The sequence below is a fragment of the Bos javanicus genome, chromosome 17 (genome assembly GCF_032452875.1).
Source record: "Bos javanicus breed banteng chromosome 17, ARS-OSU_banteng_1.0, whole genome shotgun sequence".
NCBI lineage: Eukaryota > Metazoa > Chordata > Mammalia > Artiodactyla > Bovidae > Bos > Bos javanicus.
In genome coordinates this window covers 69,282,228-69,301,287 of record NC_083884.1, presented here as the reverse complement: position 1 = coordinate 69,301,287, position 19,060 = coordinate 69,282,228, and the positions used below count along the sequence as shown (strand labels likewise).

General features: G+C 62.0%; 2 protein-coding genes and 1 long non-coding RNA gene across 3 annotated transcripts in view; 1 reads left to right on the top strand and 2 right to left on the bottom strand.

Moving 5' to 3' along the window:
* The window catches only part of ZMAT5 (zinc finger matrin-type 5), a 22,819-nt gene extending 14,269 nt beyond the window's left edge, over positions 1-8,550 (top strand). The window contains exons 3-6 of the mRNA XM_061385295.1: positions 1,376-1,438; positions 3,359-3,439; positions 4,644-4,755; positions 8,151-8,550. Coding sequence (XP_061241279.1) covers positions 1,376-1,438; positions 3,359-3,439; positions 4,644-4,755; positions 8,151-8,280 — 386 coding nt within the window. The 3' untranslated portion in view covers positions 8,281-8,550. The remainder of the gene's footprint in view (positions 1-1,375; positions 1,439-3,358; positions 3,440-4,643; positions 4,756-8,150) is intronic.
* Positions 2,256-6,654, bottom strand: LOC133229065 (uncharacterized). Its single transcript, XR_009730474.1, has 2 exons — positions 5,955-6,654; positions 2,256-3,915 (listed from the first exon to the last, which is right to left on the bottom strand). It is a non-coding gene; the product is annotated as an uncharacterized LOC133229065 (long non-coding RNA).
* CABP7 (calcium binding protein 7) lies at positions 7,618-19,060 on the bottom strand. The gene is made up of 5 exons (XM_061385294.1): positions 18,846-19,060; positions 11,653-11,796; positions 10,486-10,598; positions 10,053-10,206; positions 7,618-9,861 (listed from the first exon to the last, which is right to left on the bottom strand). The coding sequence occupies exons 1-5, from the start codon at positions 18,952-18,954 to the stop codon at positions 9,734-9,736; spliced, it is 648 nt and encodes a 215-aa protein (XP_061241278.1). The 5' UTR covers positions 18,955-19,060; the 3' UTR covers positions 7,618-9,733.

Here is a 19,060-nt window from a genome sequence, read left to right as displayed (position 1 = left end):
GTCCTCTGCCAAGCGCTGTCCATCCATTAACTTACTAAATGTTCACAGCAGCCCTGCCAGGTGAGCGTTTTCCTCCCATTTGACACGTGGGGAACCCAAGACTTGGAGAGATTAAGCAGTTTGCCTGGGGTCCTGTGAACCTAGGCCCCGAAGCCCCTGGTCTTTCCTTTACCCCAGTGGCCTCTGGAAAAGGTGGTGGACAGACAGGGAAAGTGCACAGCCCAGGCCTGGCCATGCCCTCCTCCAGGGCAACGTGAGGGCTCTGAGTCAGGGCACTGTCCTCGTGCGGCTCACTCACTCACAGATTTTGACCAACTGATTCCTTGCCCACCAAGGAGCACACAAGGTTTAAACTCCAAACAGAATTTAAATTCTAACATGTAAGATTTAATATTCAATATGGGATTCCCTGATGGCTCGATGGTAAGGCATCGGTCTGCAATGCAGGAGACCCAGGTTCGATCCCTGGGTTGGAGAGATCCCCTGGAGAAGGGAATGGGAGAGAGTCTCAGGAAGTTGCAGTGACAGTATGCAGAAGTCTTCTGATTGAACCTGGGTCTCCTGCACTGCGGGCGAATTCTTTACGGTCTGAGCCACCAGGGAAGCCAGGGAAACCCACTTCCCTGGTGACTCGGTCAGTAAAGAATCCGCCTGCAGTGCAAGAGACACAGGAGATGCGGGTCTGATGCCTGGGTCAGGAAGATCCTCTGGAGAAGGAAATGGCCACCCACTCCAGTATTCTTGCCTGGAAAATCCCATGGACAGAGGAGCCTGGCAGACTACAGTCCATAGGGTCGCAAAAGAGTCAGACATAGCTTAACAACTAAACCATCTGATGCTATGCTATGCTATGCTAAGTCGCTTCAGTCGTGTCCGACTCTGTGTGACCCCATAGACGGCAGCCACCAGGCTCCCCTGTCCCTGAGATTCTCCAGGCAAGAACACTAGAGTGGGTTGCCATTTCCTTCTACAATGCATGAAAGTGAAAAGTGAAAGCGAAGTCGCTCAGTCGTGTCCTAGCGACCCCATGGACTGCAGCCCACCAGGCTCCTCCATCCATGGGACTCTCCAGGCAAGAGTACTGGAGTGGGGTGCTATTGCCTTCTCCGAAACCATCTGATAACAGGACTTAAAAAAAAACTCCCCAGGTGATCCGCCGTGCATGGTTGAGAGACCTGACCTCACACCTGTCCTGGCTTTGGACTGGGTGGGGCTGAGGTCTCCTGAGGCTCGGCTCCCTCTCCCCGCGTCTCTGCCCGTGGTCGTCCCCTCTTTCCCTCCTCACTGGGTGAGGTGCTCTCCCCTTCCCTGGTGTCAGTGGTGGGAAGTGCCCATCCGCAGCCACAGTCTGAGCCCAGCTCCTGTCTCCTTGCAGACGCAGCTGCCATCTTGCTGGATGAGCAGAACAAGAGGCCCTGCCGGAAGTTTCTACTGACAGGTAAGGTGCCCTGCTCGGTCCAGGTCCCTCCCTGCCCCCCCGCCTGCCTGGGACCCATCTGGCCTGCCCGGACCTCTGCACAGCACGCCCCCCACCCTCACCCCAGCCACCACCCTGAGCCTGCTTCATGATCTCAGTCACCGGGGGCCTTCCCAGGGGCTTGTGCCTTATGACAGCCAGGGCTTGGTCCTCAGCTCTTCAGACCTCAGCGTGTGATTTTATCAGGTCACCCAGGACAAGCAAGCGCTGGGTGAGCAAGAGCCTGTGAGTCAATCCAGGAGACACCGATGGGTGTAATAGACTGGCTGATTAAGTTAGCCTGGGAGCCCAACCTTCACCGCGCCCTCCCTCCTGGCAGGCACAGCTGGAGATGCTAACAGGTCAACAACAGCGAGAAGCTTCAGAGTTCACACAAAGGATGCTGGGTGTCGCTTTCACTGCCCTGTACCCAGCTAATAAAGATGCATGTAGTTCCAAGAGACAGAAACCTCAGCAAGTGAAGGAGCCAAAGGCAGGTGAAAACAAGGCTAGGAAGAACAGGGCAAGGCCAGAGAGCAGTTCGTCTCCTCCAGGCTGATCCCGAGGTCCTTGTGCTCACTAAGGGTCTGGCCCTGAGTTTCCTTGCAGCCAAAGCAAAGAGCAACAGCATGGTGGTTAGCAAGGTGTAAGAGGGAGCTTGGCACCTGGACAGGCACTGCTGTTGACCTCGGAAAGCGGGGTGAACGGCTACACTCCCCTCAGAAGACGGCGCAGCCCCCAGTGTCCCCTGAACAGGTGTGGTCCGCGAGGCTGTCTTAGGACACCTCTATCCCCTGTGTTTGTTTTTTTCCTAATTTTCATTGGCGTCCAGTTGGTTTACAGTGTTGTCTTAGTTTCGGGTGTACGGCAGAGTGGTTCAGTTACACGTGTATTTATATCCACTGTTTGTTTTAGATTCTTTTCTCATATAGGCCATTACAGAGTATTCAGTAGAGTTCCCCGTGCTATACAGCAGATTCTTATTGGTTATCTATTTTATATCAGGAGGGTGTATATGTCAGTCTTAGTTTATCCCTCCCCCAGCCCCACAGTCTCTTAGTTTGAGATACTTTTTAGTCTCCACAGTTGAGATTCGGAAAGCCACCCTGGACCTCGGTACCTCCTTGACAATGCTGCTGTGAAAGCCTTTCTGGGGAAGTAGTCCAGCTACTTGTGCCCCACCCCTAACCATGAGCCATGGGCAGGGGCCGCCAGGGGGGTGGGCACGAGGAAGCAGGACCCTCACAGGGTCCTACCATAGTTTGATGGGACTGGGGTAGGGGGAGTTGACAGGGGACAAGCCTCCAGAGGCTTAATGGAACCCAGTCACTAGAGGGGCTTCCCTGGGGCTTCCCTCATAGCTCAGTTGGTAAAGAATCCACCTGCAATGCAGGAGACCCCGGTTCAATTCCTGGGTCGGGAAGAGCCACTGGAGAAGGGATAGGCTACCCATTCCAATATTCTTGGGCTTCCCTTGTGGCTCAGCTGGTAAAGAATCCACCTGCAATGCGAGAGACTTGGGTTCGATCTCTAGGTTGGGAAGATCCCCCGGAGAAGGGAAAGACTACCCACTCCAGTATTCTGGCCTGGAGAATTCCACGGACCGTACACTCTATGGGATCGCAAAGAGTCGGACATGACTGAGCGACTTTCACTCACTCACTCACTCTAAGCTACAGTGGACTTTGGTCTCCAGCCAGGGAAGGGTTGTGAGCAGGGCCTGGGGGACCATCAGGCGGTTCTGGCAGCCCCTGTGCCCCAGCCAGAGAGAGTGCAGCTACTTCTTCAGGGCTGGAGTGGCCACTCCTCAGTCCCTGACACTAGCTGGCCCCTCCTCAGGCTGCCCCTCAGCCCGTGGGGGAGTCCGTTCCAGCAGTGACTAATTCTGTCCTCCCGTTGTAGGCCAGTGCGACTTTGGCTCCAACTGCCGCTTCTCCCACATGTCAGAGCGAGACCTGCAGGAGCTGAGCGTCCAGGTGGAGGGTGCGTCTCTGGGGGGCCCTGGGCTGGGGGCAGGGGTGCTGGGGGGGTTGCTGCCCTGCGCCTCCCCCCACCCCCTCTTTTGTGACCGCCAAGTCCGGTAGCCCGTGGCATCAGGAGCCGCCTTCAGTTCACCCCGGGCACGAGTGGGGAAGGAGCCAGGAGCTCCCATCCGCGTCCCCGGCTGGGTTTACAGTGAGATGCATGGCTTCCTGCCCAGGAGTCCTGAGGGTGTGCCTCAGCCCCACTGGGGCCCTGCTAGCCTGCCCTTCATTCTTGTACACCCACCCGCCCTTCCTTAGTCAGGCCACGTGTTTGGGGTCCCTGCTTGGCCCCTGGCAGATACCCTGTTGCCGCTCTGGGTCCGCGGAGATGAAGAGAGCACCTTCCCTGACCTCAGGGTGCTCTATGGAAAGGCGAGGTCAGCGTCCGCCTGGAGACTGGCCTGTCCACCTTTGTCTGCCATTCACTTCTTACCGCTGCAATTAGAGAAAAGGGAATTCCCTCTTAGGTGGTCTTTGTCGATCTTCTGCTGCCCCTCACTGAACCCATGGAGAAGCAGCCTCGCGTGAGCCCCTGGCGAGCACGGTGCCTCCGTCCACGTGGCCAGTGAGCGTCTGGGGCGGCCTGGCCTTCGCCCTCATCCCCCGATGGGCCTCACTCCCCTCTGACCGTCAGACCCCGTGGGCAGTGCCTGCCCTGGGGGGCTGGTGGCAGTGTGGCTGCAGCCCTGGCACAGACAGAGGCCTCTCAGCACTTTTCCAGGGCAGAAGTGAGGCCCATGGGCTGGACCAGCGCATCCCAGCCACCAGCTGTATCTGCAGCTCCTCCCCACCACCATCTCTCAGAACCGGAGGCCCGTGGAGCGAGGCGTGCACAGGCTCTGCCCTGTTCTGCAGCCTGCGCTGTCTCCCCGACCCCGGGAGGGTTTGGACCCTCCTGAAGACCAGGCTCTCAACACGCATTATCCCGTGTCCACCTCCAGAAAGCTGGGGGGCAGCCAGGGTTTGCTCTCCATTTGATGAGGAAGCAGGGGGAGGCCCGGGGGAGCTGCCTGGGGAGGCAGGTGTCTGCAGGTGGAGACAGGCCAGAGGCTTTGCTCCTGGCCTCCCAGCCTATGCCCCCCACCCCACAAGTTTCCACCTGCCGTGTGGGAGCATGGGGGTGAGTATGCCCCTCACTCAGGCCTGTCTGTCTGTCCCCCCAGAGGAGAGGCGGGCCAGGGAGTGGCCGCTGGATGTCGCCGAGCTTCCTGAGGTCTGCCTGGAGGACTGGCTGGAGAAGCGAGCCAAGCGGCTGAGCTCCGCCCCAAGCAGCAGGTACAGGCCCCGGGGTCCCCCCTCCGTGCCCTCCAGGAGCAGGACCCCAGCCAGCTCACCCTTGTCGCCACCAACTGCCCAGGGACCAGACATGGATGCCCACATAGGACTCCGTAGGGGGCCCACATCGGGGCTCTCGGTCCCCAGGCCCTGGCCAGAGGCTGATGGGCACTCACTTGTAGGCTCCCGTGCCCAGCCTTGGTGGCTCTCCCCTTATAGCAGTCTGCACAGGCTGAAGGTGGGCAGGTGCCCAAGCCAGCTTGAGTCCACATCACCAGGTATCCCTTCCCAGAGGGAGGGACCTGACCATGGTCACTGTCCCCTCTAGACCCTGCCAGAGGGCCACGGTTGCCCTGACCCTGCAGAAGGGGAAGGGAGGCTCATGGGAGGTGTGACTTGTCGGGGGGCACACAGCTCTGAGCGGGCAGAGCTGGGATGGCACAGGGGGGTGACAGACTCCTCGCCGTTGACCTTGAGGAGGGGGCTGGGGTGGGGCTGGCCCGGCTGCTGCCTGGGCCCAGCACTCAGAAGGCCCAGGAGTAGACGGGGTGCCCTTTACCCCTTATATGGGGAGCAGCCTGGGTCAGGAACCCAGGTTCTGCCCTTCAAGGTCACGGCCAAGGCCAGAGCCAGGGCTCCTGGGGCCTTCCACCAGGTATTGAGAGAGAAGGGAGGAAGAGGGCTAAGGGGTGTGCTCAGGAGCTGCCTGACGTGGTAAGGTCGCCCATGCCTGGCTGCACTGGGGCTGCAGAATCGGTGATGTCTGCGGTGGGGCCTCGTGGCCTGCGGCCCGGCGGCACAGTCTGTGGGGTGAGGCCTCCCCTTGAGGCTCCAACAGGGGGTGAGGGCCAAGCCTCCTGCCTTCTCCATGCCCCAGTGAGGAGAGCTTGTTAAGCTGTTTTAAAATTAATCCTGCTTTTAAATCTGTGCCCCCGACCTTGAAAACACACAGTGCGGCCATGACTCTTAGGTCGGAGCGTGACAGCCCCTCTTTCTGGTCCTGTCAGGAGCCATTATGACCTTGGCGGTCCATCCTCCACACAGCTGCCCCAGCCAGCTTCTAGAGAGCTCCCCGGCCAGGCCCCTGCTGAAACCCTCCGGGCCTCCTCCCCCTCAGGGGAGCCTGGACTCCGCCCACCTCGAAGGGCCCTGGCTAACTTCTCTGCTGCCTCTGTGGCCCGTGGGGGTCGCCTTCTCACCTCCCCCGTCCGGCCTCAGTTGTCAGGACGCTTGGCGGCTGCTTAGATGTGGTGGGCGTTCCTGATTTCGGGGCGCCTTGTGCTATTTCCTCGGCCTGGAACTGCCCCCCACCCCCGCCACGTCTGCCTGGGAGAGTCAGACTCATCCTTCAAGCATTAGCTGAGCCGTCTCCCCTCCCCTGGCCCGCCCCGCCCTGGGCCTCCCCCTCACGGCCCGGAGCACACTGGCTGAGGAGAGCGTTTGGGGAGAGGGGCCCAGCCCGGGGGACCATTCCTGGGTGTTTGTGCCACGGGCGCCTGGTGGGGATGGGTCTGGTGGCCCCCCTACCTCTTGGGGTGTGTCTGTTTCCCCTGTCCGGGGACACCCAGGGCTCAGATGGCTGCCTGACCCACCTGGGGCCACCCAGCCCCAAGGGCTCTGACCCCCCCAGGCCGAGCAGAGCTTGGCCAGCCCTCCTGGTGAAGGGGAGATGCAGGCTGGAGGGGGCTGCTTGCGTGTCCCCCACCCCCACCCTGGCAGACTGACCCTGAGGGACCTGCCAGAGCGGGCAGTGCTGGGACGTGGGGGCCGGCCTCAGACCAGCAGGCTAATCCCTGGCCAGGCCAGGGCTCATTGCGCTTTCCATTGTTGGCATTTCAGATTGTGACTTGATCCATCTTAATCTCCCCTCTGCACCCCTCTCCGAGCCGGGCGCTCCTGTTCAGCCCAGGCGCCTCCCTGAGACTCTCTCTAACTGGGCCCAGGGTCGGGGACAACAAGAGAGAAGAGAAAGCTGCCCCTGTCCCCGTGACGGTCCCCGTCTGCTCTGTGCAGGCTGGAGGGGTGCACCCTGACGGCTTGGGCCTGCGGGCCGGGGGAACATGCCCTTCTCCTGGCGGGAGCCCTTGGCCGCCTGGGCGTCTGTCTGGGGTCCAGAGGCAGGATAGGGCTCCCCGCTGGGTCACGCCCTCTCTGTGGAGCAGCGGGGCTTGGCCAGCAGCCAGGCTTCCCTTCCAGCAGCCTCGGGGCCTCCCCGCTCACTCCCACCCTTTTCTGCGGCTGCTGGAGTTTATGAACTCTCCCCGACGCCATAAATCATGGTGGGAGCCGCTCTCTGTGCTTTCCAGCAGGCAGCAGACAGCCGAGCAGGGACTTCCCTGTCCTCACGCCACGGGAGGCCCCAGGCATCCTGAAGCCCTGCTCCGGGTCTGAGAGAGGCCCGAACCTCCAGGCCTCTCCTCCTGCAGACTGCTGGCCACGGGGGCCCCAGGCCTGCCGACAGCTGCCAGGACCTCACCTGCACTGAATGCAGGGCCCGGGGATGGGGGGTTGAGGGGAGGGCTGGGCAAGGGGCTGAAGCAGCAGCCTGTGTGGGGGTCAAGTCCAACAGGAGCAAGCGGTTGTGGGAGGGCAGCAGGTGGGGCAGGCTCCCTGAGGAGAGAGGGCTGCCCCAGGCTGGGCACAACAGGGGTGGGTGCTTCAAACAGGCCCTGGTCCCCAGGAGGTGGCTCCCGGGATGGTGGATCTTAAGGGGGAGGAGAGTAGCGTGAGAAATGAGGCTTAAAAAAAAAAAAAAATTTAGACAATATTTTTTTTTCCTGATTTCAAAGGCTTGCGTGCTTGTAAAACTTTTCTTTGAAAAGTATAAAAGAAGTAGAAAAAAAATCACCCATAATTGCAGCACTCAGATAGAACCACTGTTAACATTTAGCTGTGTCTTCCAGGTTTTTTTCTTTTTATGCATTTATATATGTTATATATCTTTAAACAAAAATAGTATCATGCTATATACATTATTTTATAAGCTGCTTTTTCTACCCTCCTCACACAGTACGTCATGACCCCTTTCCCCATCAGTGCATATAAGTCTGCCCGCGTTCTCACACAGGTTGCATAGCATTCTCTGCCGTGAACGTGCATATATATTTATCCATTTATTCCTCCCCCACAGGTGGACTCCTTAGGTTCCTCCCATCTCTCACAGCTCAGTCTCTACCCCCAACCCCCACTATTTCCTTGGGCGCATTCCTAGAGGGGAGGCTCAAAGGGCCCGCGTGTTTCTGAGGCTCTGCCTTCCTGAACTGGTGATTCAGACGGGGCGGGGCGGCCGCCACAGCTGCGGTGGTGGGGAGGGTGAGCTGGGCGGGGGCGGGTAGTGCCCCAGCCTGGGCCGCAGCACCCCACTCTTAATTCTCCGTCCTTCCCTTTGGGTCTAGGGCCGAGCCGGTGAGAGCCACCGTGTTCCAGTACCCCGTGGGCTGGCCGCCAGTCCAGGAGCTGCCTCTGTCCCTGCGGGCACCGCCTCCTGGGGGGTGGCCCCTGCAGCCCAGCGTCCAGTGGGGCTGAGCCCCTCCTCCCTGCGTGGCGAGCTCACGAGTCGGCCACAACCAAGAGAAGGGCTCCTACGGCCGGACACCGAGGCCCCCTCCTGCTGCACCCCATGGAGCGTCAGAAACTCAAGCCTGGGCCTCTCTGAGGCCTGAGTGCTCCCTGCCCGCCCCTAGCCAGGTGCAGCCCTGGTCCTGACTCCGTGCCAGGCCGCTCTACGCCCACCCCCTCAGGAGACATCTCAGAGGACTTCCTTCTGGATGTTTATAAAGCAAGTCTGTCACCACAGCGGCGTGGCTGCCCTTGCCGCTCGCCTGGCGCCCTCCGCTCGGCACTCTGGCCCTGGGTCGGGAGTTGGGCGAGGTGTGGTCCTCTGGGCTGACCGGTGCTTGGCGCCCTTCTCTTCCCTCAGGGGCCGGCAGAGGCTCAGCGCTGCCGGGCGGGACCAGTCCAGGCCAGGCGTGGCTCCGCATCTGGGGAGGAGAGCTGAGGATCGGGTCTGCCGGCCCGGCCCCCACGTCTGCCAGCGCAGAGCACAGGTGGCTCAGCTCGGGCGGCGTGCAGAGCCGGGGTCTCTGGCCTGGATGGTGTGGAGAAGTGGGCTACCCCCAGAGGGCGGGCCCTGGGCTGGGAGAGCGGCCTGGCTAAGCGTCCCAGCACCAGCACCGACATGGGGGTGGGGGGGCTTCCACCCTGGAGGAGCCAGCCCCCTGATGGGTAGGGAGACCACACAGGCGGCCCGGGTGGTCCACGGCCCAGGCCTGCACTCCAGGTCAAGATGCTGTGCTGGGTGCTGGCGGGCAATGAGCCCCCCTGGTCACTGGGCCTCTGGTGGGGGCGCCCAATGGGTGGGGTGGCTACCGGCTCCATCTTCCTTGAGCTTCTGCCCTTCCTGAAAATCACTATTGCTGGGGGGAGCTGAGGCCAATTCTGGGAGCCCTCTGGACCTCAGACTCCTCTTTGAAATGGGCTGATTCTCTAGTGTGAGGACGAAGGCTGGTTTGAGTCTAGGGAATGTGAGAGGGAGGGACTCAGCAGAGGGCGGGGCTTCCTCAGGCTGTGCCAGGGACCGCGGGAGACCCCAGTCTGGTCCCACTCCAGGAGGAGGCCGCCTACCCCCTGCACGGCCCTGGGCACCCCTCAGGGACCAGGCTGGGTCTGGCTATGCGGCGCTGGGCACACGGTGCCTCCTCCTGCCTCCGGGACCCCAGCAGCTACCGGGCCCTGCACAGATTTCCTCCTTTCAATGTCCCAGGAGCCCCCCACCGCCCCGGACAGCGGGAAGAGTTGGTGCTATGGTACAACAGGCCAGGGTGGGGCACGCAGGGTGCAGGCGGGGCCGGGCCCTCCACGGCCAGGGCCACGGCTCCATGCAAGGGCCTGAAGTACACGCGGTGGCCCGGGGGCAGCGGAGGGGGAGGGTTGTGGGGCGGCCGGTGCGGAGTGGCCCGTGGCCCTGTGCACCAGGCGCCTACTTCATGCCGCTGCGCAGCACCTGGTTGGCCGCGATGAGCATGACGCTAATGATGAAGGCGATGGCGAAGGCGCAGATGAGGCTCTTCCGCACGCACGTCTGGCGGATCTGCTGGTTGGAGCAGGCTGCGGCCGCCACCACCGGAGAGCAGCAGAGAGACAGAAGGGACAGCCAAACGAGGGACTCAGGGGCCGCCTGCACTCCCGCACCAGGCGCGTGGAGACGCGGGCTCTGGGGCAGACAAGGCCCCCCAGCGCTCCCCCCAACCCAGGGTTCCTCCCCTGCCCCGCCCGTGGGATCCCGGGGGGTCACTCACTCTCCACGTCCACGGGGCACTCCTCTGCCGTGCCCAGGTGGCTCTCCTCCTCCGTCATGATGATGTTCTCGATGTCCTTCATGGACAGGTGCTCACAGAAGGTGTCATAGAGCAGCCGCTTTAGCTCGTCCACAGTCAGCTTCTGCATGTCACACTTGGGTGGTGGGGGGAGACACGGTGTTCTGGCCACGGCCACCACCACCAACCGTCCCCACCCGGCCCCTGCGGCCACACAAACCAGCGACGAGCCTCTAGGTCCCGGAGGGCTGGGAACCACTCACCCCTCTCCTTGAGTCCTCGACCAACAGTGGCCTCCCCAGGGAAGCCCTTGGCCCAGCAGACAGAAGCTTGGAGGTGTCATTGCCCCCACTTTGAAGCACGGGCCCGACCCTTCAGTGGCCCCAGTACAGCCCTCCAGTCAGCCAGGACGTACCTTCCAGAAGACGGTGTCAAAGTCAGTGCCGTGGAACTTCTCTGGGATCCCTGAAGTGGAAAGCTTGGGTCCCAGGAGGGTCACAAACTCCTCAAAGTCCACTTGGCCGTCACCTGGAGTGGGCACAGTTCCAGTCAGCTGGGAGGCTGCACCTGGGCGCCACGGGCCAATAGGGGACCCAGGAAGTCCCGTCCTCGGAGCCTCACGTGCCAGGCTCTGGGCTGACACTGAAGCCCCCGAGTGTGCAGAGGCCCCACCTGACAGGTGTGTGTGTGTGTGTGTGGGGGTGCAGCAGGCGGGCCCTGAGTGGCCTCGCCCGTGGGAGACACGTTTCACCCCGAACCCTGCTGCCCGGAGCGGGTGTAGGGCCAAACATCCTCCCCACCACACACAGGAAGTGAAGCTCAGGATGCTGTCCCTGTGGAGAGGGGATGTGGGAGGGGCCAGAGAAGACTGGGAGGAGAGGACTGGGCCTTCCTGGTGCTTACGAGTTTTTCCTTCATTGAAAGCCAGATGGCAAATACAACTAATGATTTTTTTTTTTTTTTTTTGGTGATGGAAACTGGAATATTTCGTATTAATATATTGTTGTTTACTCACTCAGTTGTATCCCACTCTTTGCAGTCCCATGGACTTTAGCCCACCAGGCTCCTCTGGGATTTCACAGGCAAGAGTACCAGAGTGGATTCCTATTCCCTTCTCCAGGGGATCTTCCTAACCCAGGGATCGAACCCCCATCTCCTGCCTTGTAGGGGGATTCTGGAAGCCCATTTAGTAGATACATTCTTACTTTTCTGTACTTTAAAATTTTCTCGGGGACTTCCCAGTGGTTAGGACTCCTTGCTTCCGCTGCAGGGGGGACGGGTTGAACCCCCGGTTGGGGAACTAAGATCCCACAAGCTACAGCACGACCAAAAAGAGAAAAATTCTTGGAATACAGAGGTACCGAGTCTCCAACTTCTTGCGTATAGCTGGGGCTGTCACACTCTGTCTGACCTCAGTTGTCCAGCTGAGAAGTGGGGCCAGACCCGGCTGCAAACTGCCATGGGCTTGGGGCCGACCCGGAGTGGTGAGAGTGACCGGATCCCTGGAGGCTCAGGGTCCACACTCGGCTCCCCAGCCCCACCGCAGGTGAGGGGTGAGGGAACAGGCAGGGGTGCAGCTCACCGTCCATGTCCAGCCTCTGGATGATGACCTCCAGCTCCACCTCGTTGGGCATGTAGCCCAGGGAGCGCATGGCTGTGCCCAGCTCCTGCTTGGAGATGAAGCCATTGCCATCACGGTCGAAGACTTTGAAAGCCTCTCGGATCTCTGGGGGAGGGGCAGAACCGGTCAGGACCTCACCCCTGTCCCCAACAGCCCCTTCCTCAGGCCCCCGGAATCCCAGACCCCACCACCTGAGCTCAGGATAGAGACTGTGCCCGCCACCCCTGACCCTCACCACCCTCTGGGGACCCCGAAGTTCTGGTCAGAGACAGCCAGCGGGTGGCCCAAAAGTCCACTACAACGCTGCCTCCCTGGAGCTCGGGGCAGGCCAAGCTCGCAGCAGTGGAGCCGGGTGGCGGCAGTGATGAGACTGCCCTGGGGTCTTGGGCTCGGCGTGCCAGGCCCCTACAGCCTCTCCAGGCGTGCTCACAACGACCCCGTGTGGCCGGCACCACGGAGCCCGCTGTGCAGGGGAAGACTTGGGCGGGGAGCCGGTCCTCCGTGAGCTGCCGAAGGCTTCCCGCCCACCCCCGCTCCTCCCATCCTCCCCCCTCCCGCCCCCCCGCTCCTCCCATCCTCCCCCCACCATCCCCATCACACTTCCTCCCCAGGCTCAGCTCATTAACACCGGCCAGCACTCGTTAATGGCGGCCGCGAGAGGCAGCCGCAGCTCCGGGCTAACAGCTGGGCGCAGACTGCCTCCGGGAGCCCGACATTTGGGGGAAGACAGGATGGATGGAGGCGCCTCCGCAGGCCCAGGCCAGCTGAGGTGTGGGGGTCACTCCCCCCGACCACCACATCGTATGGAGAGGGAGACAGCCCTGAGGAACCTGGGTGACTCAGGGGTGGAGAGCAAGGCAGGGGGCTGGAAGCCTGAGAACCAGAAACTCGAGTGACCTTGGACCAGCCTCAGTCTTACCCACAGTAAAATGGGCAGTCGTGGTGTGAGGTGTTACCAAAGATACCACGGTTGAGGGTTGAAGGGTTCTAAACTCTCCCCGTTCAGCCCTCCACCTCTGTCGCTGGGTGTGCTGTCCCGCCATTGTTACTCAGCCCCAGAAGGGTCCTACAGAGCACCTCCCGTTGTGGGGAGGGTCTCTCCGTCCATTCTCACCCCCTTGGCTCAGGTTCCCGGGGGTCTCCTCGTTCAGTTTGCAGGTGGAGGGGAGCTCACGTGTACAAGTGTATTTGGAAAGAGAGGCGTACTGCATACCTGGAAAGTGAGGTCTAGGAGGCTAGGTGGCCAGTGTGGGGGTCTGTGAGCCCCTGAGACTTACCGTGGCATCCTGCACCTGGGGGTCAGTCCCTGATTCTGCTGGACCCACTAGAGCCCAGAGAGGGTGGCCATGTGTCCCAAGCCACACAGCAAGGCGGCTGCGGCCAAAGCCCCAAACTTCATCAGGTTCATCCCACCTGGCATCCACACCCAAGGCCTGAAGGTTCCAGTTGCCATGCAGGCCAGGACAGTGTCCACAGGCCTCACCTGAGCTGCCTAGGCCCCCAGACCCTCTGACTCTGGACTGCCACCCCCTCCCCATTCCTAGGTAGGGCCTGAGAAACCAGTCTCCTAACCAGTGGCCACTTGGCCAGAGGAGCAGCTTGGAAGGGAGAGCTGGGCCAGGCCAAGGGCTCCTGTAAACCCTGGACTCGGGGAACTCCAGGCCAATGCCCATCTAGAGTTTCCCTGGGCCATCGAGAAGGTCACGAGCCCCCCACCTCCAGAGGAGTGTTAGCAGAGGACCAGCAGTTCCAGAGCTGCTGTGGGGGTTCCAGTCCCCTGGGAGTCCTGGGTAAGAGAGGAAGACACTGACATTGCAGCCAGGCATTGTGTGCCTGACCCTACACACACACACACACACACACGCACAGGTTTTTGGCTGGCTCTATTGGCCTCCTGACCACACACACACACAGGTAGGTTTTCGCTGGCTCTGTTGGCCTCCTGACCTAGCCACAGGCTCTGCCCACTTTATGTATCCTGAACTCCAGCCCCAGGGGCCCTTTCAGTCCAGGTGGGTGCCAGGGCTGCTCCCCCTGCAGGCCTCTGAACGGGAGGCTCCTTTTGCCTGCAACGCTCTTCCCCTCTCCATAGCGAACTCGGATACATCCCTGGTTCCCAGCAAGGATGGACGTCATCACCTCCCTTCCTGCCTGCCCCCCCGCAGCTGACTCTGGCCCTCCTCTGGCTCCCACAGACCCCTTCCCCGGAGGATTCCTTCCTGACCATGCTGGATTGTGAACTATGAGATGCCATGAGAGCAGGGACGGGTGGGTCTTGTTCACTGCTGTGTCCCGTGACTGGAACGGTGCAGTCATCCAAACCAAGCCATTTGCTAATAAATGGTTAAATGAATGACTGATGCAGGGACCCCCCTCCTACATCTGGAGCACACAGAGGAGCTGAACAGAAGCTCACGGTCCATGTGGTGGGGGGCCACCTCTCAGAACCCAGTTACTCTTAGTTTACAAATGATCCTAGTAAGGGCAAGTGTTAGCCAGAGGCGGGGGGTGGCTGGGGTGCTGCTTGTCCTCTCGTGCAGCCCCTAAAGACCCCCTCACCTCAGGGGCCACCACAGAAGAGGGGGATCACCCTCAGACGAACCATCCTCAGACGCCCAGGTCAGGGGCTGGTTTGAGGGAAGCGGGAACCCAAGGAAGGGACCCCATCTTTCTGGGTCCTCAGCTGGGAGGTCCCAGGGTGGGATGGCAAAACTGCAGCCTCAGCACAATGGTGTACAGTGGATGCTGGCTCGCTCCCCTGCAATGAGCTGGGGGCCAGGCTGTCTCTCCCACCCTGACAGGGGCTAGGTGAGCCCCCCGAGAGCACAGGGCTGCTTCCGTCGGAGCCCCTGACCTCCTAAAAGTCATGAGAAGATACACACCAGGGGCAGTGGAGGGCAGGTGAATCCTGGGGTACGTAGGCAGGCGACAGTCCCAGAGGCGTCCCTTTCTCAGGCAGGACGAACCTCCCAAGACCACTGGATCAATCCAAACACTGCCACCTCCCCTTCCACGTGTCCCCTTAGCCTCTCCTCCCTGGCACGCCCGCCTCACACTCAGTCTTGCTCTGTGTCCTCGGCCTTGCTCAGAGCCACGACCCGGCCCCTGCTGATTCTCCAAGGCCAAGTTCAGGGATCACCTTCTCAGCCAGAGAATCAGCACCAAGTCACGCAGACTTGGGTCAGATCCCAGATCTCCCACGTCCTGGCCAGGTGCCCTCGGGTGGGTGTTTGCTCACCTGTACAGTGGGGCTACAGAAATGAACAAATAAGAAAATCAAGCATGTGAGAACTCGGCCGGGCCGGGCCTGGCTCAGAGCAGGATGCTATAAATCAGAACATCCCAGATGTTCCGGCAGAGCAGGAAGGAGAAGAGAGGTCTCAGGGCGCTTCGGACACCAGGCCACCCTTCCTGTTTGCTGGTACTAGGACCTAGAGGCCCAGGGCTTGGAGTCTGGCCTCGCCGCTCAGCTGCCAAGAGACCTGGACACGGCACCTTCCTCTCTGAACCTCCACAGACTTATCTGTGAGCTGAGAGGAGCTGGGTGGGCGTCACAGCTTGCCTGTTGCTGCTGCTGCCATCGACACAGCCCAGCTGGGCGCGTTTCCCCGAAAGCCTTGCTCTGTTCCCGCCCAGGAGGCCGGGGGAAGACTGCTGCGCTCCATCTTGGCATGGGGACGCCTGACCCGGGCAAGGGCTGGCAGGGCCTCTGAGTTTCCAGGCCGACACGGGTCCCTTCCTGCTGCCTCCAGCCTCTGCCCTCAATCCCTCCCCTGGCCTGGGGAGCTGCGTCTGGGCCTGAGTCCCCAACCAGCCCGATGGGAGCCGGAGTCCAGAGAAGGGGTGTGTGGGCTGGAGGTCACTTTCAGGGGGCAGAATGTGTCCTCTGCGGTGACGGCTCCTCTCCGCGGCATTGGCCCTGCGCCCCAGCATTTTGGCCTCCCTGAGTTTCTGGTTTGCACGGAGGTGGCTGCTTGGCTTGCGGGAAAGAGGGGCAGGAAAGGGGACCCCTCTGTACCCAGAATGCCCCGTTTGGCCACGCAGTGCAGACTCCACTGTCTGTCTGAGCAGGTCAAGTGCCAAGCCCAGACCCTTGCCCTAGTGGCTGTCTGCCTGCCTGTCTGCTTGTCTGTCCGCCTGTCCGCCTGTCTGCCTCCTCCTCTCTCTCAGGGAGGGCTGGGTGAGGGCCTGCCGTTCCCCAGCTCCCAACCTCAGCTGCTCAAGTCTGTCGATGCCACTGGGGTCAGCCACAGGCCCGGCAGGTGGGGGGCCGTGCAGTGTGCATCTCAGGGAGAATCTGGGGGATTCTGTCCTCTGCTCGAGGAGGGCCAGGGACCCAGGCCAGCTCTGCCCAGCCACGTCTACCCATCCAGGGGTCCCCACGTGCCTCCGCAGACCTTCAAGGCCCTTTCCACCCACCCCTTCCCCGAGCCTGCCTTTCTGGCCCAGTCCCCTACCTACCGCGTGTTGCTTCCTCGTGGGCCTTCCCCGATTCCCTCTCCCCGCTCCTTAACCCCCCCACTGCCGCCCTGGTCTCCGAGCCCCCACTGAGCCCTGTGCCAGGCCCTGTGCTAAGCACTTCCATCACGTCCTCTGTCACTTGCGGCCCTGGGGAGGGGCAAGGCCAACCCCTTTTTACAAATGGAGAAACCGAGGCAAAAAGCAAGTGGTTGCCCGAGGTCACTCCGTAGATCAAGGAGCAGAGATTCAAACCCCTCCTCGCTTGGCTAGGAAGTTCTCCACCTTAAGCCAGCGCTCTCCACCTCCCTCCCTCGTCCTAACCGCCCCCTGGATCTCTGCAGGCAGGCATGTACTGTCTGCAGTGTCTCATCCCAAGCTGCTGGGATCGCTGTCCTCGGCACACGTGGCTCGCCCACTGACGGGCGTCCCCCAACCAAGGACCTGGGTGGGACAGGAGCGCTGACGGGCCACTGGGGAGGTGGACGGGGCAGAGGGGGACTCTGTGCCATGGATGGTCACCCTTCCCACCCAGCCCTTGGCATCCAGGGACCACTGGGGCCTGCAGAGACCTGGTCTCCTCGGAGGAGGGCTTCCAGACTGCCTGCAGCCGAGAAGGGGGTCGATCACAGAGGACTTCCTGTTCTATCCTTGGCTGCCCACATGCTGTCCCAGACTGGAGGGGACCGCCAAGCATCTACAGGCATCATCTGCCTACCCCCCCAGGGAGAGCCCTGCCCTTCAGATGTCCCCTGTGCTAGGGGCCCCTGCTCCACAGGGCCTGGGAGAAGGGGACGGGCAAGAAGCAGGCAGTGCGTTTGGTGTGGCTGGTGACTAACACTCCTGGGCTCCTGCCAGCATGTCCGCCATGCGGTCCAAGGGGAGCCTGCGGGCTCCTTGCCCCTGCACTGCCCGCCCTGTGCCCTGCTCACCCCTGCATCCCAGTCTCCTCCCACCTCTCCCCTTCCTTGGGGTCTGTACTCCAGGGCTGGGAGATCAGGGGAAGAGGAGCCAGTGAGGCCCCAGCAAGGCTGCCAGGGGCATGGTGGGATGCTGAGAGCAAGAGGAGAGAATGAGATGAAAGCTGCCTGGGGTGCAGGGGAGACAAAGTGTACCCTGCCCGATTGGCCAGGAGGAAGGGATGGATGAGGGCCTGTGGAGGGGGGACTGTAAGAGGTTTAGAGTGCCCGGGGCAGGAGCAGACAGTGTTAGGGCAGGGACGGCCAATGCCCCACCCCTGCCCTCTTGCCCCTCACTGGACCCCCTCGTTTTCCCAGGCCCTGGATGAAACTCTGGTTCCTGGGCTTTGGCGCAGACAGGGCACGGACTTGGGCTTTGGAGTTCAAGGCCAGAGACCCAGTAGTGGTACCCATAAATCTGCCCTGCCCGCGTCAGACACCAGACCCCATTTCCACGTCTCTCCCAACCTCTGGCGGCTTTCGGGGGGACGTGGTGAGAAGCAGGTGGCTAACGGTGGTGCAGTGCGGGCTTGGCGTGGGGGCGCCTTCTCCCCTTGATCTTCCCCCCGATCCCCTCTGACTCCCTCAAGATCTGCTCCCTCCAAGGCTTGGGGGTGCGGCTGGACCTCTCTCCGTGGCTTGTGCTCCCACCGTCACCCCTGACTGCACTGGTGTCTCAGCTGTACCCCGCAAAGGCCCTGTTGAGCCCCAGATCTCAGAGACCCTTGGCCCTAAGGTACCTGAAGAGAGGCCCAGCCTCTGGGTGATCGCAGGCCCTCCCGCAACAGCAGATAAGCAGATCCCATGGGGCCGAGACCCCCATCAGCCCACAGCCCCTCACTCCACTGCCAAGGGCCCCCAGGAGGTCTGGGGGGAGGGGAAACCTGAGCCCCTGACCCCGGTCCTGTAGGGAAAGAGCTGCAGGCCCCAGGGGTCTCACTGCTGCCCAGAATCCTCAGTCTGAGTACCCCAGGCTCTACCATCTGCTCTGATCCTGCCCAGCCTGTTGCCCAAGGTCCCCATTCATGTCCAGAGGTGGAGGCACTTGGGAAAAAGATCAGGTCGCGCCCCCTCTGCCTTTCCCTATCAGGCTTGGTTATCGCGACCAAGCTGCCCAGTCTGGCCACTTGTTGTCGCCACCACCTCCCCGGCCGCCTTCCCGGCGCTCGGGGCTGGGGGTCTCCGCAGGGCTGTGGGGAAAGGGCTACGGGCCCTGCAACAGGGGCTGGGGGCAGCCCGGCAGCCGGCGGGAGCAGGGCAAGCGCCCGCTCCCCTTCTCTGGCTGCCCGAGCAGATTGGATTTTAAAAGCGACACGAGCGGAATGTCAATGCGAGTGCAGAGCCGCGGGCGGGCGCCGCCGAGGGGATCAGGATGCGGGTGCTCCGGGGGCCGGCGCTGGTCGGGGGGTGCGCAGCTCAGACCCCCTAACCCAACCCGCCACGTTGCCGCACCGTCACCGCGGACTGCGCGGCCCCGTGACCCCGCTGCGGGGCCCGGCAAGTTTCCGCAGCGCGGGGGACCACGCGGCTGAGGCTGGGCCGGCCCTCCGCTTCGCGACCCCCAACCGCGGCGCGCAGGGGTGCGACCGGGTCCGGCCTCCCCGCGCAGCTGTTCGCTGGAGCACCCACCTGGCAGGCGGCACCCGCAGACAGCCCCCCAGCCCCCGCGCCCTTAAGACCGCGTTTCACCTGGGCGCACAGGTAGGAGGCCGGCGGGGGTCCCGGCGGGGCACTCACCTTCCAGCTCGTCCTCGGGGATGTCCACGGGGCGCTGCTCCGACAGCAGGTTGGGGACGGTGTAGATGCCCCGGTACATCAACGCCGCCGTCACCGGGTGGAACGGCATCTTGAAGGCTCCGCGCCCGCCCGCCCGCCGCAAACTTTGAGGTCGGGGCTCATGGGCCGGCGGCGGCCCGGGGGGCGGCTGGAGCGGGCGCGGCGCGCGGCTGCGG

Excerpts from the sequence above, each read along its gene's own strand:
- CABP7 (XM_061385294.1), bottom strand. The coding sequence starts at position 18,954 with ATGCCGTTCCACCCGGTGACGGCGGCGTTGATGTACCGGGGCATCTAC. Across the intron at positions 11,797-18,845 it reads CCCCGAGGACGAGCTGGAAG|AGATCCGAGAGGCTTTCAAA; the intron begins GTGAGTGCCCCG and ends CCCCTCCCCCAG. Across the intron at positions 10,207-10,485 it reads TTGACACCGTCTTCTGGAAG|TGTGACATGCAGAAGCTGAC; the intron begins GTACGTCCTGGC and ends CCACCACCCAAG.